The 24,738-nt window shown below is 38.6% G+C and overlaps 1 protein-coding gene across 15 annotated transcripts in view; it reads left to right on the forward strand.

Annotated features, from left to right (window-relative positions):
* LOC108270253 (gephyrin) overlaps nucleotides 1-24,738 on the forward strand; it is a 118,287-nt gene that overhangs the window by 49,529 nt on the left and 44,020 nt on the right. For 11 of the 15 annotated variants that reach the window (XR_008396937.1, XR_008396938.1, XM_017476742.3 and 8 more), the window contains 10 exons: nucleotides 2,553-2,684; nucleotides 10,927-11,001; nucleotides 14,460-14,502; nucleotides 15,715-15,852; nucleotides 23,190-23,282; nucleotides 23,359-23,414; nucleotides 23,564-23,683; nucleotides 23,913-23,971; nucleotides 24,093-24,246; nucleotides 24,388-24,509. Coding sequence is in view for 13 of the 15 variants with exons in the window: in XM_017476742.3 (XP_017332231.1) it covers nucleotides 2,553-2,684; nucleotides 10,927-11,001; nucleotides 14,460-14,502; nucleotides 15,715-15,852; nucleotides 23,190-23,282; nucleotides 23,359-23,414; nucleotides 23,564-23,683; nucleotides 23,913-23,971; nucleotides 24,093-24,246; nucleotides 24,388-24,509 (992 nt within the window). In the remaining 2 variants the exon portion in view is untranslated. The remainder of the gene's footprint in view (nucleotides 1-2,552; nucleotides 2,685-10,926; nucleotides 11,002-14,459; nucleotides 14,503-15,714; nucleotides 15,853-23,189; nucleotides 23,283-23,358; nucleotides 23,415-23,563; nucleotides 23,684-23,912; nucleotides 23,972-24,092; nucleotides 24,247-24,387; nucleotides 24,510-24,738) is intronic. The other 4 variants (XM_017476739.3, XM_017476743.3, XM_017476741.3 and 1 more) reach the window with 3 other exon arrangements.

Below are 24,738 nucleotides of genomic sequence, written 5' to 3' on the forward strand. Positions count from 1 at the left end.
CTTCTAATCTCTGGGATATGGGGTAGGGTGGCAAGACGGAAGGGTTTTTTTTGTTTTGTTTTTGACAATAAAAATACATCCAATCTCCCAAAATAATGTGGAATAATGTGTTCTGGTCTGATGAAGTCTGGTCAGCAGTAAGAATTGGGAGGCCAGGTTGGAATTCACAGAGAAATACAGAGATGAGCCAGAAAAGTTCTGGAACCAAGATTTATTGGATACCAAAGTGATGGAAAGTCCAAAGTATGGAGACAGAATGGATCTGCTTATGATCCCAAAATTTTGAGCTCGTTGTTCAAGCATAGTGGAGATAGTGTTCTGGAACCTTTTCTTCTGTTCTGTTCCATAGTCTGTTCTTTTGTTCTCTGTTGTCTTGTCTTGGCACAACATAGATCCGCTCCTTTACCCAAGATAAAAAATATTCACAAAAGGCTTGACTAAACAAATATGTTTTCAGCCTGGACGTAAACAATGAGACTGCACCATTCGATTGAAATAAGTGTGCTGGATCATTTAATTTAATGGTGCATCATGGGATGTTCAAAGTTTTGGGATTTATTTTTATTATTATTATTATTATTATTATTATTATTATTATTATTATTATTTTTATAAACCAGCCCTATTCTTATATATACTTCTCCACAATTTTCTCTCTGACCTGTTTAGAGAGCTCGTTGGTCTTCATGATGCTTGCTTAGTTGTGTTGCAGGCTCAGGGGACTTTTAGAACAGGTGTATTTTATACTGACCTCATGTGATACTTTGATTGCACACAGGTGGAACTTAATCAGCTTGTTATGTTACCTTTGCAGTTAATTGGTTGGACCAGATCTTATTTTGGGGTTTCAAAGCAAAGGGGGTGAATAAATATACACTTAGTACTTTTCAGTTTTTTTATTTTAAAAAACATTTTTTTAGTAAGGTATTTTTTTTTCTATTTGACTTAGTTTTAACTATTTTGTTAGGCCCATTACATAAAAACCCAATTTATTTCCAGGTTGTAATGCAACAAAACAGAAAAAACGCCAAGGGGGTTGAATACTTTCGCAAGGCGCTGTAACTCTTTTTTCTTTTCTTTTTTTTTTTAGATCCTGATTTTAACTAGCCATAATAGAAACTGATCTTTTCAGCATAAAATGCCTGTTGATGCAAATCTGGCTGTATCAATTTGAGACTTTGGATCAAACTCAACGGGGTGCAAAAATAAAAATTGTTCTGCCACAGGTTTCAAAAAGAACTGAATGTACAGTCATGTGAAAAAATAAGAACACCCTACTGGAAATTTTGTATATATTTGGACAAGCAAACATTTGATCCTCTTTGAAACAGTGCCTATTAAAAAGCTGCTACACTCTATCAAATGACACATACAATTTACATTTTGTAGTAATTTTCACAAGTCAAATGACCAAAACCAGATCAGTCAAATGGAAAAAGTAAGTAAACCCATACATTTATCACACCTCCAAATGCATAAAACTAGAATCAGGTATTCAGGATTGTACAAAATTGACCTTGCATGGGGGGGACGTGCCATGGAAAAGCCTTTACAAGACTACAGTTTGCCAATGAGCATATAGGCAAAGACCAGGCCTTTTGTAATAATGTGCTCTAGACAGATGAATGAAAGATAGAGTTGTTTGGCCATAGTAACAGCAGACATGTTTGAGCAGACCAAAGACAGCTTTTTAGGAGAAGCACCTCATGCCTACTGTGAAGCACAGTTGAGGAAATTGTATGGTTTGGGGTTTCTTTGCTGCCTCAGGGACTAGACAGGTTGCATTCACTGATTCAACTATGAATTCTGCATCATATCAAAGAGTGCTTGAAGATAATGAGAGGCTATCTGTCCAAAAGTTGAAGTTGAACCAAAAGTGGACCTTTCAACAGAATAATGATCCTAAGGACACTAACAAATCCACCAACGAATGGCTCAGAAATAAGAAATGAGGGTTATGGAATGGCCTAGTCAAAGCTCGGATTTGTTGGAAATGTTGTGGGGGAATTTGAAATGTGCAGTACATGCAATGAAACCCTCAAACATCTTGCAACTGAAAGAATATTGCATGGATGAGTGGTCAAAAATTCCAGGTAGCCTTTATAATTATGCAAAATGCCTACAAGAAGTTATTCCTGCTAAAGGGGGCAATACTAGCTTATGAGGCCAAGTGTGTGCTTACTTTTTCCACAGACGAATCGCATCTTTTCAAATTTCTGTTGAAAAAATTATTGAAAATCAAATTTTCCTTATGGTTTTGTTCAAGTACAACAACCTGATTAATAAGCACTGTTTCAATGATCAAATGTTTGCTTGTCCAAATATGTCAAAAAAAAAAAAAAAGCCAACAATTTCCATGGGATGTGCTTATTTTTTTCCACATCACTGTATATATTGCATATTTGAGAACAAGGGAAACGAAACCAGACCAACTGGTATTTTTTTCTTGTCTGTGATCTTGCAGTTTTTCTCTGATGTGGCTGAATATATTTTATATGTAATAACTTCTACAATTCTTTTTTTTTTTTTTTTTTTTTTTTCCCCAACCATAGATTCCAGATGCCATTATTTCCCGGGGTGTTCAGGTATTGCCACGGGACACAGCCTCTCTCAGTACCACCCCCTCAGAGTCTCCCCGTGCTCAGCAGTCCCGCCTGTCCACTGCCTCCTGCCCCACTCCCAAAGTAAGATTCCACCTCCTTCCCCTTTTATCCACCTTCTTTCCTCCTTTGTTCTCATCTCCCTTGCTACTCATTGGCAGCATCTACCCTGTGCATTCCATTCCAACAGCAGAAGCGCCATGAATTGGGAAATATTTGTGGAAGCATTTTAATGTTTTTAATGCATCTGGAAAATAGCAGGTTTTATGGGGTGTTCACAGTATGCAATAGTTACTGAAGTACCTACCAAAAGTGGTCCAAAAACCAGTGAACCGGCGGCAGGGTCATAGGTGCCGAGGCTCGTTAATGCCTAGCCTGTTTGTTCCTATCCCGCAGAAGAGCAATTGTAGCACAAATTGTTGGAAAAAGTTCATGCTGGCTATTATAAAAAGTTGTCTGAACACAGTGCATCCCAGCTTGCTGTGTACAGGGCTGCATAGCTGCAGACCGGTCAGAGTGCTCATGCTGACCACTGTCCACTGCCAAAAGTGCCTACAATGGGCACATGAGCATCAGAAATGGACCTTGGAGCAATGGAAGAAGGTGGCCTGGTCTGATAAATCATATTTTCTTTTATGAAGCTCCCCTGAAGCCGTATCAAACACTGGAAATCTTAAAGATTTTCCTCTTGCCCAAACTAACTCATGAGCTGGTGTTGGGGAACGCACATAGAAACGCAATGAAGAGAATGGACACTTTAATAAGATCTAGTGTCCAGAGATGGCTGAGGCTACCAAATGACACAATACATGGTGTATTTACATGCCAGGGTGCAAGATGGTGGTCTGGGGATTCCCTGCATTAGCTTATCAGTCCCTCTAGCCCAGAAATCAAGATTCCAGAAACTTTTAACAAGCAAGAGCATATATTGCGCGTCCGTTGTCAACCAGAAATCATTTAAGAAAATCAAGCGAATTATAAACATCCCTTGCAGGGTGGCTGGAATGGTTATAACATCAAGGGATGAAGCCCAACATGCGTGGGCTTCACAGTTGCATGACGCTGTCGATGGCAGAGAGCTTACAGTTGGTAAGATCGACAAGGCAAGCCACCACTGGCTACAGAAACCAATGAGAGTCTTCCCCCGTTTACATCTTAGGGGAATCCAGCTGAGAGGCGGAGTTCTGTCCACGAAGGCACGAGGGTCTCGCGGTAGACCTGACAAGGCAGATGATATCACATGCCGGGGGGCCTGTGCTATGCGGGAGACATTAAATCATGTTCTCCAAGTATGTGAGGTCATGCACCAAGCCCGCTGTGCTCGCCATAACAGAGTGATGCGGTTGGCGGAGAAAATGCTTAGGAAGGTCAAGCGGAGTATATGGACAGAGCCTGTGATTGCAACTGCACACTCATACATCAAGCCTGACCTGGTGATGGAGCAACCGCTAAAGTTGACGGTATTGGATGTTTCGGTGGTGACTGGACGCCGTATGATGGAGACATGGAACCTTAAGATTGAGAAATGTGGGTCTTTAAGTAACATCAAGGCCATAAAAAGATGGAGAGAGACGGAGAATGACATAGTACAACTCCCGTTGATCTTTTCAAACAGAGGCCTTTTGTATGAGCCCTCAGGGGCCGGTCTTCGTTGAATGGGGTTAACTGACTGGGATCTGAGTTACCTTTGCCTGTCAGTAATAAATGGGTCAATCCGTTGCTACGATTGTTACATGATAGGGACGAGATGAGTATTATAAATAACAAAAAAAAAGTCTAGTCTGTCCGAGAGAAGGATCTATCGCCTTTATGATCCGCCAAAAGCGGTGATACCTGATGTTTGCATAGCCATTAGCGCCCGGTTGGGTGCCTCAGGAAGAGAATATCAACCTGATAACAAGTGTTAAAATCATATTTTTTTTTTACATCATGTGGATGGCCAAGTGCATGTGTGTTGCTTTTCTGGGGATGAGATGGCACCAGGATGGGAAGGAGGCAAGCCAGCGGAGGCAGTGTGGTGCTCTGGCCAATGTTCTGCTGGGAAACCCTTGGGTTTATGTGGATGTTACTTTCGCATGTACCACCTACCTAAACATTGTTGCGGACCTAGTACACCCCTTCATGACAACGGTATTCCCTAATGGCAGTGGCCTCTTTCAGCAGGATAATGTGCTTTTGGATGAGGAATGGTTTGAGAAACATGACAGAGTTCAGGGTGTTGACTTGGGCTCCAAATTCCCCAGATCTCAATTCGATTGAGCATCTGTCAGATGTGCTGGACAAAGAAGTCTGATCTATGGAGGTCCCACCTTACAGGACTTAAAGGATCTGCTGCTATTGTCTTGGTGCCAGATACCACAGCACATGTTCAGAGTTCTTGTGGAGTCCATGCCTCGACCTGAACATCACACCCATATGTGGGTCTTCGCCAAACTACTGCCACAAAGTTGGAAGCACACACATTCATTTACAATTTCCCTTCAATAGAAGTAAGGGGCCCAAACATTTTTCCTCATGGCAATGACCTTGTGCACAAAGTGAGGTCCATTAAGACATGGCTTGCTAAGTTTGGTGTGAAAGAACTCGAGTGGATTGCACACAGCCCTGACTGCAACCCCACCTTTGGGATTAACTGGAACGCTCACTGCACCCCAGGCCTTTTTGTCCAATATCAGTGCCTAACCCCACTAATACTGTTGTGGCTGGTTGGGCAGCTCCCCACAGACATGTTCCAAAATCTAGTGGGAAGCCTTCCCTGAAGAGTGGTTGTAATTATAATTGATGTTTCTGAGGTTCGTTGGGAGGATGCCAAAAGTCCAGAAGCACTCGTTCTCGAATCAAGCACAAGTCGGCAGGTCCTGCCAACTCTGTAAAGCTGAGATTGCCATCTGCTTTTCTTAGCCGCAGGTGTATGGATTGGGAAATATTCGTGTGTGGTTGTGCAAGACAAAAAGCGAAAGTCTCAAAATCCAAATGAACCGAACAGGATTATCTCAGAAAAGATGTCAATGATTGCACGTGTCACCTGATCCACATATGCACATCTTAATTGTTGCATGCACATATTATGATACATTAATACAAAATATAGCATTTGTATTCACAAATGTCTATTTGTACAAATTGATTAACATTAATTTAATTCTGAAGTTTGCACAAATTGTAAGACATTTGTTTGTGGCTTGTGCATTTGCAACATTTTATCAAGTTCAAGGATAATTGTTCATGGATTTATTAATAATTTTGAGAGCAGTTTCATCCCATAGATGACAGTCTTTGACAACACCTCACCAGTCAATGTTTAATGACTGGGTAGATGACATGAAGAACTCTGAGATTACAAAGTAAATAATGACCTGCACAGCAATAAAATAGGCCAGGTTTATAAACACAGCAACTTTATTTAAAAAACCAAAAAAACCAAAACTGATTTAGAGCTCAGTTGGAAAGTTAGCAGCTTGGGTCACTTTCGCCGATTGGTGGGCGTTGATGTCCTAGATACAGCTCCAGATCGGGGTGAAGTTCAGAGGCCTTTTTGTCTATGAAATTAAAGAGCACACACAAAACTTCTTTGGGGGGCTAATTTTAACTTCAGTGCTGCAAGCCATGCTTGTTTCCTCTTGCCAATATTTGGTATAGAATGCAAGGTATACAGCGGGAGACATGAACATTCTTGTCGGGTTCGCTGGTGCTCAAAACAAGTATTTTCCAAGAATTTCTAAAGTTTATTGCTGCTGTTGTGGCAGCCAAGGACAGCACAGCTTGACCCTGAGCTCATTTTTATTTTTGCTAACACTCTCAAAGCTTTTGTTCAAGTAATTCAGTTGTTCTCTTTAGCCAGTTTTAATAAGGGTTCCTATAGAGACAGGAACAGAAAAACAGTTCAACTGAAATTAGAATCCATCATGTCGGCGCTCATTGGTTTCTCAGGAAGAATTTGGATATTGTGATTTATAATGTGAAGACCTGCTGGCCAAAATCAATAAATTATTGCAGAGAAAGTGCATCTCTCTCCTTTTTCCCCAGTTACCATAATTATAGTAGTATGTGTGCATTGCTGTTTGCGTGGCTGACAGAAACAAGTAAATACAAAAGCGGAAAAATGGAGAAAAAAGCTGCACGATCATTGTTTTAATGCTCAATCATTGATGTCTCTTCTGAGTACTCGAGTAATCGAGTGCTTGTGCCCATCCCTAGTCTGGTGATTGACTTGGCCACTCTAAAACCTTCCACTTTTTCACCCTGATAAAGTCCTTTGTTGAGTTGGCACTGTTTTGTATCATTGTCTTGTGATTATGGCTGCAACTAACGATTATTTTCATAATAGATTATCGGCAGATTGTTTTACGTTTCTTTTCTGAATAATCAATTAATTAGTTGTTTAAATCAAAATCAAAAGGAAACTACTTTTAGGCACTGAACAGTTTGCACAATCACTTTTCCTTCATGTCAGACACGGTTGCACTAATTCAGTGGTGTTACAGAGATGGGAAAGGTGGTCAGAACCATGACATTAATGTGACATTCTTGGTGCGTTTACGACTTCACATGCGTGTCTAGAGCTGTATGAGTTAATGGATAAGTTGGGGGATAGGCTGTTGTACAGTGATGCAGACAGTGTCATCTTTACTTCTAGAGACGGTGACTGGGAGCCTCCACTGGCGGCCTTACGTCGGTAATCTGACTGATGAGGTTGGAGGTTGGGATCACATTGTAGAGTTTTGTTCAGGGGGTCCGAAAACTTGCTACTGGCTACCACACTGCTAAGGGTAAGGTCTGCATGAAAGCCAAGGGTATTACTCTCAATGCTGTAAACTCAAAAGCCATTAGGTTAGACACTCTGACTGGCCTTGTTGATCACTATTTCATGGGAAAGATAACAGTAGTCATATACTGGCATACTCTGACACTATTGTGCAAAATAAAAAACACTACACAATAGGTCAGTCGTTAAAAAGTTTAAGGTATTGTAAAACAATCGTGTGCTGCACCCTGATTTTACCATGCTCCCATATGGCTTCTGACAATCTTTTTGGACATAGGGGTGTGTGAGACACAGATGGTTTTGATTTTAGATTACATTATCCATTTTCATGTGTTATAAGCAGCCCTTCAAACTTTGGAAAGTCATATTTTGTAAAAATGTTTTTGCAAAATGCTGTATAGTTGACTTCTAAATTTTTTTTAAATAGTGTATATATTTATGTATTTACTATGATTACCCCAAGACAGGTCTGCCACATCCATATGTCCAGCCATGTCTTTGTAAAAGAGTCCTGCAGAGAAAAGCGTTTCAAGGGCATCTTACCATAATGGCATTTTGTGACAGGACACGATCACACACGGCATTTTTACATTTTACAGCGAACAAGAGAGTTCAGCTGTGTCCCAAACCGCAAACTTGCCTACTATAGGCCTGTAGTGGGGAATAAATACATGTATCTCGGCTACTGTATAGACGTTAAGTACGCAGTTTAGGACGCAGCCCATGGCTTCAAGCAGTTGTCTATTAGCACTTGTAGCATGACAAATAATTAACTGCACTTAAAGCGTTCGTAAAAAAAATTAATTAAAAACACCCAAAACTGTATACGGTACCATAACAAAGACGAACTGTATGTTAATACGTGAAATTCTGGAGGGACGGCGTGGCACGGGGACGTAATGACGTGGGCTGTTAATCTAATTATGTTCTATAACATGTAAAATGGGAACAAGACAGGAGTATTCTAAAAGCGACTCATGTAAACACCTTAATCACATTATCTTACTCAGAGTAAGGTCAATAATTAGATTACTGATGTCCATGTAAACATAGTCATTGTCTCAAAGCAGCTTTACAGAAATATCAACACGGTATATAGATATTAAAGGTGCGAATTTATCCCAACTGAGCAAGCCACTGAGTGGTGACGGTGACAAGGAAAAACTCCCTAAGATGTTTTAAGAGGAAGAAACCTTGAGAGGAACCCGACTCAGAAGGGAACCCATCCTCATCTTGGTAACAACAGATAGTGTGAAAAAGTTCATTATGGATTTATATGAAGTCTGTTTGGCCTTAGAAGCAGCCATAGTCCCAACAATCTGGAACTGGAGTAGATGAGAGCTCCATCCAGAGGTAGGACATCCGAAAAGGATCAGGCAGGTCCGGAGAGCAGAGAGGATCAGGATCTCTAGTATATCCATAAAATCGTGTGTGGCTCGACAGAAGGAGTGAGGGAGAGAAAAGATTATTAGGACTGTGCTTAGCATAACAAAGTCTAAAAGTCAGTTTCTCTCACATTTCAACAAGTCCTCTTGTTGGTGAAATACACATCAGTCTTCCAGGGCTGTGGTTTTCAAAGTGGGGGCCGTGGCCAGGGGGCCTCAACAATTTGGTGTGAAAAAAAAATAAATACATGATTTTATATATATATATATATGTGCACGCATTACTATAACATGCTACTTGTAACAGTACATATTAAAATCACATTTGCTATAACTAACTTTTTAATTGCTAAACAGACAAAATATCAATGTAAAAAAGGGGGTATATTCAGAAGTCTGTATTTTTAAAGTGTTTTAAAGACATCTTGCAAAAGGGGGGCCTCGGTCAAATGTTAATGCCATTTGGGGGGCCTTGCCCTGGAAAAGTTTGGGAAGCCCTGTTCTAGGGGTATTAAGAATTCTCAGAGCAGCCATTATAACAGAAAGTTGCAGAGTGTCTTCTGTATTTTAACAACATCTTAAACCATTATTTAAACACCAAATTCAGGACACATGCATTGGGAGGGGTAGATTATGAGAAAGCAGGCTCACCCTTAATATCATTAAAATAAACACGTCTAAACATCCTGGCCAATACAGGCGAGGAAGAACACTTCCAGACAGACAGGAGACAAGAGGTCACATGTACAGATCAAATAGGTTTACAGACAGTCATAAATTACATGACCCTACAGAACTGTCAGTCAGGGGAATATGGGGAGTCTTAAATCAATCTGACATTTTGACAGTGTATGTTATAATTACTTTTGTGTCCAATTTTACGGTTGCAGTTAACTGTCAGTGTAATTTTATGCTAATTCACAACATGCCAATCCATTCTTCTATCTAACATCCATAAGCCTTTCTGTAAGCTCTGAACCATAACTATGCAGAGACATACAGTTTTCATAATTCTGTCCTCAACCCATCACAGGAGTATTTCCACTGGTAGACATGTATACTGTATAAACTGCGGTGTTCGTGTCTAGATACGAGCTAGCAGCTCACTGAATGTTTTTCTTGTTACTAGCATTTTCACATTTTTCCACATTGTCCACTTTTTAAGTGATCAGTGGCTCTTGCTCATCTGTGAAAGGAGCTATAAGCTGTAGTCTTCCACTCTTTGTGTATTCTCTCCCCTAACCTGGGTTTAATCCTTTCCATTATCCACTGCCCAGATGCAGCTCACTACTTACTCTTCCACCTATAGTATCACTTAGGTATTTCAGCACTCTTTACACTGATTTAGGAACAATTCTACCAATGTAGAAATTTTGTTTATTGTATGAGAAATAGTGAAGCTGAACTCAGATCTGGGTATTGGGGCAACCTATTACCACCTGCTTCTTCATGTGTTGCTATCTTTGTTACCACTCTGTTGTTGTGCTATAACTGCCAGTTCTGGCTATTAACCTGCCATACTTATTTTATATTCATATTTTTGAGTGTTGATAAATAATTTTGTCCTTTCACCTGGAGAAGCATGTTTCTACTAGATGTTTTTTTTTTTTTTTTTTTTTTTTTTTTTTTTTTGCTGCCCTACAACAGGACATCTTCATTTTAAGTGAACTAATCTATGTTTCTTTGTGAATTGCAAAACACCTTTTTAGAATGTTCAATAATTGTGTTCTCTATTCAGATATGTACACAAACTCTCTAGCTGTTGCTACATAGGTATAAAATAGCAAGTTGGATAACAGTGGTATATTATTTGTTAAAAGAAATAGCATTTGTATTGTGGAAGCTTCTGGTTGTTTATCCATAGATGAACCTTAGATAGGTGAAATCAGCATAGTATTCCGTTATATTATGCTGCCATAATTTATTTTCTATTTTTGGCAGTTTCGATTAAATTATTACAAGTTGGATCAATATTGTACATGCAGAGTTCCTGCTAATTGTTGATAATTCCCTTAGCAGAGTCATAGTATGGGTGTGATTTTTATACAGTGTTGGGCAGGTGGTTAATGTGTAATATCTAGATTGATTTGACTGAGAGGAAAAACTACTTCTGACTAAGGGCTAATATCAGTATCAGTGTGGATGAGGTGAGTTACTGTTGTGTGGCTTTCTCCAGGCATCACGGAGAGAGTTCAGGGCACACTTGGATGAGGTCATCACACTCGAGTCAAGGTACTCTACCTTGGACCAGGTAAACAGTTTCACTCTCCCCCCTCTTCTGCATAGATATTTATGCACAGATTATTTAGGAGATTTTGAATTGTTAGTGCTCTCTACCACCATTATCAAAACACCAACTGAGGGAATATATTTTTGAAGAATTGTGTTCATCTCTTCTTTGCCAAAGTGCACCATTCTAGTGGCATGTGGTGACCCAATACCTTACTAAGTCGAGTAGTTTTTTCCCTTTCATTTGTTACATATGCACACACACACTTACCAGTTATGAATAAGCAGCTTACAGCTTATGAATTAATCTGCTTTACCCAACTATTTCTTGATAAATAATATATTCCTTATAATATATACAATTTTATAAAGCTATTTAAACTCCAGATATTATACCGAGATTATAATAAAACAGTCAACTATAGCAGTGTAGGCAGAACTTAAGAGACCAGGCAAAATCATTATATAAAATAAATATTATACAAAATGATTTCCCCTATTTGATTTTACTTTATCAGTGACCAAGGTGTTTGCAGCTCTGTTATTATGGTGAAATTCAAATATTTTCTAGCTTTTGTCAATCCCCTTGATTGGAGTCATGCCAGTGCCGGCAAATAATGTGTTACTTTGTTTGAGGAAGTCACATTAATGTAAATTAGTTTAACATGTACATTTACCTAGATATTGTGTACAGGTACAGCAAGTGAAATGAATCGGAGATAAACACTTAAATATATGCATGATATATGTGTAACTAGGGGCCAAGCACCAAAGGTACTGTATGTATGCACCTTATTGTAATTGTAAGTTTTCTTTTGGTTCTTGTTACAGTTCCAAGAATCGATGGTGTTGGAATCCTATTGTAATCAAGGGTCCAAGCACTGAAGGTGTTGATGATGATAAATAGCTATTTCTGAAGAACCATAATGCAGATAAAGCTGAAATTTGGTAGGGTGCATCTATGTGCCAATCTTTATGTTGATTTTTTATGATCCCTAATTACTGAGAAAACATCACCACCATGGACCAATTTGACAAGGTTCAGATTAAACTATTGTCATGAAAATTAAATGGTAGTTTCAGCCAGGGACCTACTAGTAGCTGATGCAGTCTCACTCAAATTGGCCACTGGGGGCACTATTCATATTGATGGAGTTTAGAGTTAAGTTCAAATAGCTCTTTCTCAGGAGCCAAAAGTCCAACTGAGCTAAAATTTGGTGTGTCCCATTGATCTGCTAATCTGTAATTGGATATACAATCATCACTGAATTACATTAGTAACATGACCGCTTTCAGCCAATCAGCTTTTCAACAGGCATTTTAAAAAGCTAGCATTTAGCTGTTGTCACAAAACTTGATGAGTATGTTCATGTATGGGCTCTTTCTGGTTCTGTGTTTCTTGGCAAGAATCGGCCATTCTGATATTTGAGTGCTTGGACCGTGCAGATCACCACTTGCAGCTATATTTTTTATTATTATAATGGTCCTTCTAATCTTCTTCTTCTAATTATTATAATAATTATTATTATTATTATGGCCGAGCACAGATGTGAGGCCCTATTGGATCTGCTCCGTTTTTTATTATTATTATTATTATTATTATTATTAGTAGTAGTAGTAGGAGTAGTAGTATTAGGGCCCGAGCACCGATGATGTGAGTCCCGGTTGGATCTGCTATGTTTATTATTATTATTAGGGCCCAAGCACTGAAAGTGCAAAGGCCCTATTGGTTTCTTTAGTCTTCATCTTTGTCTTCTTCTTCTTCAAGGTTTTGGGGGCTTTTGGGGCCCTTAACATGCTCAAAAACTCTTGAAAATTTATACACAGGTCGGAATCCATGGCCATTTTTGATATCTCGAACAGTTTGACCGTGGCGTTGAAACAAATTTATGGTGAAAAAAGGGAAATAGGAAATGCGTTATAACTTTTGCATACATTTTCTGATTTGAATGAAACTTCAGCTGTATGTTTGTTGAAGGAGGTCGATCACATGGATACAACTATTGTGAATCAAGGTCACAGAATTCCAACTGGCAGCAGGAAGTGTGTAACTTTTCAAAATGCTTTGAAATCACCCTCTTATTTTTACCTGATTTGCTCATTATTATAATTTTTCCCAAACTTATTTACCTGAACTTCGTCAGAATAATGTCAAAACACTGCAGATGTACACTTGTGAAAGTATTCTTTATGTCTTAAATACTGTTGCCATGGCAATGAATCAAACTTTAATAATCTTCTTAAGTGGTTGGGAGGCTCTTAGCATGCTTCAAATTGCATGAAACTCCAGACAGACATCAGAGCTGTCGGCCGTTGGTGGGGGGGTTTGTTTTACCTACAGTCACCAAACCCGGTACATATATTGTTCTCATCATGCCAGACAACTTTTAAAATGACAGTCATTAGTTCTGCCCAACAGGAAGTCTGCCATTTTGGATTTAATGTGGATTTTTTGAATATTGCAGGCTCATTTAAATGCTCCTCCTAGGCAATTCATGTGATTGTCACCAAGCATGGATAAAACTTTGTCAAGCCATTTGTCATGCTAAATTCCAAAGGGATTTTTGATATCTCGAACAGTTTTGCCATGGCGAGGTAATAGATTTATGGCAAAAAAGTGAAAAAGGTAGTGTCTCATATTCTGCATACAGTGAGTGATTTTAGATGAAACTTGAGCTGTATGTTTGGTTTTTGGGGCCGATCACATGGATGTGACTATTGTGAGTCACGGTCATAGCGCCACCAACTGGCAGCAGGAAGTGTGACTTACAACAGACTTTGCAATAGTCTTCTCATATTTACTCGAATCACTTCGAACTTGGTCAGAATAATGTCAAGACATGGCTGATCTAAAATTATTAAAGATTTTTGATATCTTAAACAGTGTTGGCATGGTAACACATCAAGCATAAATACTCTCTTCTGGTGTTTTTGAGGCACATAGCATGCCTAAAATTTCATGAAAGTGACTGGCTGCAGTAAATGCGGCATATTCAAACGATTTTGACATAGTTCTATTACATTTACCCACATTAAATGCACATTGCCTGCCATGCACAGTTTCTCTAAAGCCACCAGGGTGGTGGTGGTGCCGGAGCTTGGGCCAGTCATCGCTGCTTGCATCTATATTATTTATTTATTTATTTATTTTTCACACAGTCTTCTGTTTTTTAGGCATTTGTCATGCATGAAAACTCACAAAACTTGGCACACACATCAGACCTGTGTAAAATCAAAAAGTTGTGTAGTATTTGGGCTTGGGTGTGGTCGAGGAGCTCTACAGTGTCACCAAATGCAGTCAATCGTTGGAAGTTGCTCTAAGGTGCACAAGATTTGGTATGGTTATTGATCTCATCATGTAAGACAAAGTTCACTTGGTTTTAGCTGACTCCGCCCAACAGGAAGTCAGCCACGACAGAAAAAGACAGAACATTTTCTCTTTCTCATCCCATCTCACTCTTTCTTCCTTATTGTCTGTAGGTACAGTCACGGTGTGGCAGCAAAGAGAACATCCTAAGATCAAGTGAGTGCTTGCAGAAGCTTTGGTGTGTGTGTGTGTGCCAGTGCACTAGTACACGTGCTGTGAGTAAGCATATAGAATATGTCTATAATTAGAGATGACACAATGCCACTTTTTCTTTTCCATTAACATTACAGATATTGAAACATTGAGTATTACTTGATATTGATGCCCATAAAATATTTATTTCTTTAAAGCTTTAAAATTATATATATTTTTAGAAGCACTGCACTTATTAAAAATAAAAGTGCATAGCTAAAAACATGACTTGCACAAAACCGGAACTTTAATTATGTTGTACCACAGCCTGGTTGAATGCTTGATTTTGATTAGTCAGATGATGTGCATTATTTTCATATAACAGCACAGGTAGTTCTGGCTGTAACATGGATGGTAAGTTAATATTAATGCTAATACATTATTGTTTTTGTAGTAATATCTCAAACACAGGGGCTTGTGTAGCGGACTCTCCACTGATAACAGGAGTGAGGTATCCCACTATGGAAAATGCTTCGGGCGTGACCGATCCTGGAAACACCAATAACACTGTGATCTGTCGATTGACAAACCAATCACGACGGTGATGCAGGAGTCCCAACTCCTTAATATAGATCACTGCTGATGGTCCCTACCTCATTCTCAGCACATCTCTTCTCCATGCAACTGCAATGAAGGAAGTGTGGTGAAATAACTCACTCCTGTTATCAGGGAACCAGGGTTACAAAAGTAACCTAAAGTTCTCTTTCATATATTCGTTTGGTATCACTATGGGATAAAGACATCTCCCGTATTGCAGATATGATGTCCAACGTGGTCATGCCAACCAACTTAGTGATGTATGTACACATACATGTACACAAAAACCCCAACTATTCTATGAATAAAGTGGGAACATTTGTGGGTACCACTGGATAAGGACATCTGCCAAATGCTGCAAATGTAAATGGCACAAATAAATTGCTTCCTGTTTGAACCAAAACCTAATTCTTTTTAAAGTACTTTTTAAAATCTGGGCTGTGAATCGTTATAAGCTAGCAAAGGTACTAGAGTTTTTTCAGTAAACATTCTGCCCAACTCAACACAAACAGCTAAACATGTGTTTGTAATCTGAAATTGTAATATATTGTTTGCCCTTAGTTGTGTGTGTGTGTGTGTGTGTGTGTGTGTGTGTGTGTTTGTGTGTGCAGACTCTCAACTGTTGTATCCTCCTCTTAGGTCATAGTGCAGTAGACATCACAAAAGTGGCACAGAGACACCGCATGTCCCCTTTTCCCCTTACTTCCATGGACAAGGCCTTCATCACTGTGCTGGAGATGACTCCTGTTCTTGGTACTGAGATCATCAACTATAGAGGTGAAGTACACACCATCCCAAAATTTTCAGTCCCATCATTTAACAAAAATTGAGAGATATGCAGGTACAAAACTTGAGAGGAGTTAAGTTTTTTGGGGATGTTTACACCTTCTTCAAACTGTGATTATTGCTATTTATTGATTATGTCCATCAGAGTCTAACAGGCTCTGTGTGTAACAGAATGTCTTCACATATGCTCTTCCTAACAGTCATTACAGCTGTTACCCTTGTTCTGATTAGAATGGAGGCTGTTGATATCTATAGGCCAAAACACAAAGCTTACATAGCATGCTTCTTAGCTGTTTATGTAAATTTTGATGCAGAGTTTGGATCCCCTAGATAAGTCAAACTTGTCATGGCTTGTCATTGTTTAAATAAAATTAAACAATTTTTATTAATAAAATGATGCATGAAATAATAGTTTATGAAAATAATTGTGTGATGAATATAAATGATAATAACTTAAGTAGTAAATCAGTAAATATGAGCAAGCTTTAAATAACATAATTCAGTGCTGCTAGAGTAAGCCTTAGCAGACCATGCACTGTGTTTGACACTAATTATGCTATTTCAGAAATCATCTCTGATTGTGATAAAAAGGAAAAGAAAGATGATGGCCATGACAACAGGAGACAATAAACCTACCCTAGAAAAGCAATGAACCAAAATTCCAGTCACCCACCTTGAAATCCTCAACTTATTCCTGAATATCTTGGTTTAAGGAGGGTAGCGCTTATGTTTTTTCCAGAGAGTATTATGGATTAACAATGTCTGATTGGTGTGGTTTTACAATTCTGATTGGGGGAGCATCAGTTTAAGCGTCAAACATACAGGAAATGTTACCTATTTTGGGGCTAATTCTGTTATTGTGGTAGCGCATTGAATCCTTTGGTGCAGCGGCTGGCAAATGGGTTCCCTTTCTGGGCAAATGACTCTTCAGTTAAATGTGGCTTGTTTGAATGCAACTCCCAGTAATATTTAAAAAAAAAATTCTAATATTGATTTGTAAAATATATGAATAAAACAAAGAGGAGATTGTGAGTTCCTCTCATGACTCCAGTTGTAAATCAAGGGCCATGTGTAATAGCAGAACAGTAATCTCCTGTGATGTTATCTATACCCTATTGAAGTTAACCTTTTATTAACAGTATGAGCGGGTTCTATCCTGTAAGCTTGTGTGGGTGTTTCAGCCAGAATGATAAAAGTACAAAATAATTAATAACAATAATTATATACACTCACTATACCTATAACTCTCTCTGTCGCATGGTCTTTTTCCAATCTTCAGCTGTCCAATATCAGTGAGTATGTGCCCACTGTAGCCTCAGATTCCTGTTCTTGGCTGATAGGAATGGAACTTAATCTGGTCTTCTGCTTTTTAGCCCATCCGCCTCAATGCTTAACATGTTATGAGTTCTGGTATGCTTTTCTGCTCACCGCGGTTGTAAAACATTTAATTTAATTACTGTAGCCTTCCCTTCAGCTAAAAACCAGTCTCGCCATTCTGCTCTGACCTTTCTCATCAACAAGGCGTTTCTGCCCTCAGCACTACTGCTCAAAGTTTTTTGTTTTTTTGCATCATTCTACGTAAAATCTATGAACTGTTGTATGTGAAAATCCCAGGAGATCCGCAGTTGAAATACTCAGACCAGCCTGTCGGACAAACAACCATGCCAGTTAATGCTGTTTAAAGTCACTCTTTTTTCCTATTCTGATGTGAACATTATCTGAAGCTTTTGACCTACATCCGCATAATTTTATGCATTGTACTGCTGCCCCATGGCTTTCTGATTGGATAATTGCATGAATTAGCAGGTATACAGGTGTTCTTATTAAAGTGGCTGGTGAGTGTGTATATATGAACACATTTATACACACATATACAGTCAGGTCATAAATATGTTAATGTTTACAGTATATTGAACTTGAAGTTTAACAATTTAAAGAGTCATGAAAAAAATATGACCCCAAAGTGCATACTTTCAGTTTTAATTTGATCATGTCTATATCCAATTCGGGTGAACGGTGTAGGAATTACAGCACTTTTGAAATGAATTTTTAAGTGTAGGGCTATGTTATCTACTCAGATTCAGCTAAATGCTTCAAAACTCATTGGTTCGGCACAGTGCAGATGGATAGTGATTCGACGCATGCTTCAAAAGCAACCCAATACTTTTTTTTAAGGCAAACTAATGGATTGTTCTACAATGGTCAAGTCAATCACTTGACTTTAATCTAATTGAGCATGCATTTCACTTGCTGAAGGCAAAACTGAAAGCAGAGCACCAAAAGAACCAGCCAGAACTGACTAGAAAGGATTTGGTAGCAAGTATTCAAAATAGGAATTTAATTTGCGAGAGTTCGTTTGTCCAATTAATTTTGGTCCCTTAAAAAGATAGGGGCACATTTAGAAAGGACTGTAATTCCTACACCGTTCACCCAATTTGGATGTAAATACCCTTAAATTAAAGCAGAAAGTGTGCACTTTGAGTTTTCACTATCCTTGGAGAAACACTACCTACTGCCTTCTTGGGATTGACTTGTTAGAGAACCCTCAAAACTTCAAATGAGAAGAAATATATTTGAAGTATATTCCCATTGATATTTTACATTTTGTTAGTACATCTGGGTGACTAGGAACAGGAAATTGTTCAACCATGACTTCCTGTTTCACAGGGGTATAAATATGAGGTAACACACAGGACAAATTACCTTAGTCATTCATAACAATGGGTAAGACCAAGGAATATAGCTCTGATGTGCGGCAAAAGGTTGTTGAGCTTCACAAAATGGGAATTGGCTGTAAGAATATAGCAAAACCATTAAAAATGCCCATTTCCTCCATGAGGGCAATAATTAAGAAGTTTCAGTCAACTGGAAATGTTATGAATCAACCTGGAATTGAACGTGTGTCTATATTGTCTATATTGTCTCAACGCACTGTGAATAGGATGGTTCGAGTGGCCAACAAATCTCCAAGGATCACAGCTGGAGAATTGCAAAAGTTGGTTGTCTTGTTTTCAGAAAGTCTCCAGAACTACAAACCGATGTCACCTACAACACCACAAGTTGTTTTGGAAGGGTTTCAAGAAAAAAGTCTCTACTCTCATACAAAAATAAACTCAAGCATATTTAGTTTGCCAGACACTACTGGAACTTCAAATGGGATCGGGTTCAATGGTCAGATGAAACCAAAATAGAGCTTTTTGGCGATAAACACCAGAGGTAGTTTTGGCGTACACAGAGAGGGTAGACGTGAAAAAGTACCTCATGCCCACGGTTAAATATGGTGGTTGCTCTTTAATGTTTTGGGGCTGTTTTTTTGAGTACCTGGACATTTTGTTGGGATTCATTGCAGCATGGACTCGAATATCAACCGATATTAAATGAAAACCTGACTGTCTCGGCCAGTAAGCTTAAGATGAGCCATCTTCCAGCAGGACAATGATCCAAAACATATATATCAAAATCAACACAAGAATGGTTTACTGACAACAAAATCAAGCTCCTGCCCTGGCCATCCCAGTCCCTTACTTGAAACCCATATAAAACGTGTGGGGTGAACTGAAGAGGAGAGTGGACCACGAAATTTGAAGGATCTGTAGAGATTCTGTATGGAGGAATGGTTTCGGATCCCTTGGGCCATGTACAGTATTCTCCAACCTCATCAGGCATTATAGGAGAAGACTCAGAGGTGTTATCTTGGCAAACGGATGTAGCAGGTTTTGGATAAACTTGTGTTTTGTTTGCAATTGTTTGTTTTGTTGTGAACAAAAGATCAAAAGGACAATAAAGACAATTTTTCACAGCCTTCTTTGCTCATATTTACCAAGGGTGCCAATATTAGTGGAGGGCACTGTATATATGGTATAGATTCCGGAAAATGTTTCACATGTGAGAATATATATTCATGTATTTTAGTTTATTAGATTTTGAGATTGGTGTGTTTTTATGCCAGTCAGTTTCTAATCGTTTCTCATGAAATTATCGATTCGAAGAAGAAGAAGGCTTTATTTGTCACAAATACAGTACAACACAGTGAAATACTTATCTTCGCATATTCCAGCTTGTTAGGAAGTTGGGGTCAGAGCGCCTTGTCAGCCATGATATGGTGCCCAACAGTGGCAGGTTGGCTGTGCTGGGGCTTGATCCTCTGACTTTGTGATCAAAAACCCAGAGCTTTAACCGTTGAACCACCACTACCCAAAACAATCATTTCAGTGCTCAAACCTGGCGACAGAGTGGAAATTACGTTATCAACCATGGAGAGACGCAAAAACAAAAGTACAGGTGGCGTGACTTGGCCTGGGCATTTTTTCTTTATCCCCGAATAATTCTCTACTTGGACTGGTTTGTCATTATGTAACTGAACTTCAATTTAAAAAATAAAGGCTGAGTGTTGTATTTTATCTTCAGTGAAAGCAAGCAAAACCAGTCAGACAGGGTTTACTGCAAAATACATGGACATTCCTGTGTTTTATTGACTGACAGGTTTCAATTCTGCTAAATATTAGCTCAAACAGTCAGTTGCAAAATAGAAATATGGATATCTGCAGATTTTTTAAATTTTATTTTATTTTATACACCAGTAAAGGGGTTTAAACTGAAACACTAACCTCCCCGCATGCTGAGCCAGGAAAACATGGTGTGTATAGGCCTATATGAGTTACGTGAACTTGATATAAGCAGAGCATAAATACAGCCAACATACTCTGCATGGCACTGTAGCCAGCTAAACCCATACAATGATAGCTTAGTTGTGCCTCCCCTTGGCTAGTGACAGCAAACTAGCCTAATCTTGTGTTAGTTAGCCAAAAAGTTTATATGCTTTGGTAGTCTTGCAAACAGTGATGACACCCAAGGCAAGTTTTATGATGAATCCACCTTTTTGTCCAATTTTCAAATTTTTTAAGCAACTAGCCCTCACATGCAAGTGAGGAAAAAAGTCTATTTAGAAGTATGTTTTCAAAAGTTATTTGATGGAGAAAAACCTAGGTTCAGCCCCGGATAATTAACCATCCAGATAAGCTGTTACAGTCCTAAAACTTTAATTCTGTGTAACTCTCAACTCTTATTTTGTGCTTGAGTGTGACGACCTAGATTTTTAAAGTTGTTCGAATTTATTCTGTCAGTGTTTGTCAATTTTAGGTCTGAGACAAGACAAGAGAGTACTGACATCATTTCATTTGAGTAAAATATCTCTAAGTGGTTTCACATCATTGAATTATGTTGAATAGGTCATAAATAATGAAAGCATAATCCTAAAAATGGCTGTTAGGGTTAGCTCTGGTAGAAATAGCTCTTTAAGATAACATTTACAGCTTACCAATTTTTAATGGTGTACCATAAATTTTACCATATTTTTCCATAGTCTCATTTTTGTCACTGGCAGCCGCCCTCTTTGAAAATGCTCTAGATATGCCACTGTTACTATATTGATACGGAGAGTGTTTAAGCCAGAGAAGCACTGAAAAGTGTATTGTAGTTTGGCTGCTTACAACTACTTTCTCGGAGGAAAGGTGCAAAATTTTTGTTCCTATAATGCGGATGCCATCTGTATTGTGTATTGTGTAGTTGGAGCAAGTCAATTGCTGTCTAAAATATACTCATGGCATGATTTATTGTTAGAAAGAAGGGAAATTGCAAGAGGACACTGTACATGTATGGTGAGTTATCTAGCTAAATGGTTATCCTTCTTGTTTGGCAAATGAATGTATTACACAGAGTAGCATCTACCTGATTAGGATAGAACATGCAGTCCTCTGGTTTTAAATGTCGGTGCTTATCAGATTAGACTAAGTTTGTAGTAATGTTGCTGCAGTTCTTTTGGCTGTGGAACAATATGTAAGGGAAGGCTTAAATGCCTCTTTTGTCAGTGACCTGAGGGAATGTCCATCAACAGAACATATAGTCCTCTGTATAGTTTTTACATCCTGTCCTTAAATCTTCTTACCAGATGTCTGAATTCTGGTTAATTATGGTGAATTGTGGCTATTGATTTGAATGCTGTTTCTGTCTTAGAACCAGAAACAGCACTTCCTGCGCTCATGAATATTCAACACATGCCAAATTATAAATCCTAGATGGTTGCACAGCAGAATTTTATAGACATTTCTGCCCACGTATTGCTCGTTTATTTTTGCAAATAGTGAAACCCTCAATAATTTAATAATTTCCCCAGCATATGAATGCTCTTTTTATTTCTAATATCCTATAACAAATATCACATTGGCATACAGGTGCATCTCAAAAAATTTGAATATCGTGGAAAAGTTAATTTTTTTTTTCTGTAATTCAATTCACTTTCATCTATTTCACTTTCAATTAACTTTCATCTATTCTATATTCCTGCGCATAAAATAAAATATTTCAGGCCTTCAAAAATCCAGTAAGAAAAAAATTTTAGAATACAGAATTTATAATACAGAAATGTTGACCATCTTGAAAAGTATGTTAATTTATGCGCTCAATACTTGGTACTTCGGTAGCTGGCTAAGAAGACACACTCACACAGAGGAAATTGAACTGCCACTGACATGCCCCTTGTTATATGCACCATGGATGAGCAGGAATGGCCTTCATGCATGGATTCTATATGAAATCTATCATTAGTGCTAGAATTATTTAATGCACCAACTAAACACGATGTTGGCTTTTTTCCACCTGTGAAAAGTAGTATTGTTGGACAATATTTGGGTGAGAAGTAGTGTTGCCACGGCACTATAGTCAAAGCTGACAGTTGCGGCTATGATCTGCTGCTAAAACTACTAATCAGGACACCTGTTTGCCATATACGGATCAAATTGTAAAATTGTACAGTTGGTAAAATATATTGGGAGAGGATTAGTAATGGACACAGATAAATTGAGAATGTAAAAAGAGATTTCTTTGTATGCAATACATCACAAACCTAGCTTTGCTTGATCAGTACTTGTGTTTTTGTTGGCAAAGCTAGTTGTTATGAGCTAAATTAAATTCAGAGAAATATTTTTATTGCTTTCGAAACCCCACTGGGATGCTCGGAGCAGGAATATAGCCACAAAACTAGCTGTTTCATATTAGAAATATCTAATATTCCACATGTATTGTATGAACTTAAAAAATCTCTTTAACTTCAACTTCTCATAATTACTTCAACTGATAAGATTTGATTAGGTGGAATAAATTATATTATCCCTAATAGGATGAATATCCATTATCAATTCATTATCACATCTTGATCCCTGGTAACCCATGCTAGTTTTACATTTAATAGTCTACAGTTGTAACAGCTAGAGTTCTGTTTTTATCAACTGACATGGTTTGTTTTTTTTGTTTGTTTGTTTGTTTTTCAACAGATGGAATGGGCCGAGTTTTAGCTCAGGATGTCTATGCCAAAGACAATCTGCCTCCTTTTCCAGCTTCTGTGAAAGATGGCTATGCTGTTCGAGGTGAGGGCTTCAGTTCTACTCTAAAGTTGCATCTTTTAAGGTTTATATTCTGTAATCTCCTTTCTTTGTTTGTAAGCTGCTGATGGCCCAGGAGATCGATTTCTCATTGGGGAGTCCCAGGCTGGAGAGCAGGTAAGCAGCATATACATTGCATGTGTGTACACACACACAGGCTGCATACTACTCGACATCTGTAGAAAGATAGTTGTCAAGATATTTGTGTGTGTATGTGTGTGTGTGTGCATGCGTATGTGCATTGGTGCATTTGTGTGTGCATGTAGCCTACTCGCACAGTGATGCCAGGCCAGGTAATGAGGGTGACGACAGGAGCTCCTATCCCATGTGGAGCAGATGCTGTAGTTCAAGTGGAGGATACAGAGTTACTGCAAGAGTCTGAAGACGTGAGCCTCATTTTCTCACACTCATTTTTCTTTCTCTCTTAATAACACCCCACATTTAACACTGTCATTTTACCAGTAACTGGTAAGCAAATCGTCCTGTATAATGTAATGACTACTTTTAAGTATGCAGAATGTGCTTTTAAAGCATGAAAGGGTGTAGCTTCAGAGATTTTGATTTCCTTTCACACATGCACATGCGTGCATAGATACACAGGTTGCTGTGTTTTAGGGCACAGAGGAATTGGAGGTGCGGATTCTGGTACAGGCACGCCCAGGCCAGGACATTAGGTCAGTGAGAATGCAATTCTTATAGTCTCCCTTTTAAATTACCTATACATTTTAAGATTAATTTTCATTTGTTAGTGAAACATTTTAATCAATTTTAGTATTAAACTTTGCACACACACAGGCCAATTGGTCATGACCTAAAGCGTGGTGAGTGTGTGCTGGCCAAAGGAACACACATGGGCCCATCTGAAATTGGCCTGTTGGCCACTGTGGGAATCACAGAGGTAGAAGTGCACAAGTTCCCTGTTGTGGCAGTCATGTCCACTGGCAATGAAGTGAGTAGATCATGAAAAGACTATATTTTAATCTTTTTACTTTCCACGTTGCACACATTTAAGGATTTTTATGTGCCTTATTCTAACACAATGTGCCATTCCCATCATTTGTTGGTATTGAAATGTGAATGTGTTCTGTAGTTGTTGAATCCTGAAGATGACCTCCACCCAGGGAAGATCAGGGACAGTAACCGCTCCACACTGCTGGCTACCATCCAAGAACATGGCTATCCCACGATTAACCTTGGAATTGTTGGAGACAAGTATATAATTTCACCTCTATTTCAGTTTGTTCTGCACCAGAAACTATAATAAAAGCACAGATGAATCTCATGTAGTTTTATACTAAGAATTGTAGAAAATTAAGCCTAACACAAATAGGTTTTTTATTTATTTATTTGTTTATTTATTTAATATAGAAACCAAGTCTGTTTGCACTGAGAGTTTGGTAGGTTTGATCATGAGGGCAAACTATTTCTGAAACCATCGGTT

Source organism: Ictalurus punctatus, chromosome 9, assembly GCF_001660625.3.
Source record: "Ictalurus punctatus breed USDA103 chromosome 9, Coco_2.0, whole genome shotgun sequence".
Lineage (NCBI taxonomy): Eukaryota > Metazoa > Chordata > Actinopteri > Siluriformes > Ictaluridae > Ictalurus > Ictalurus punctatus.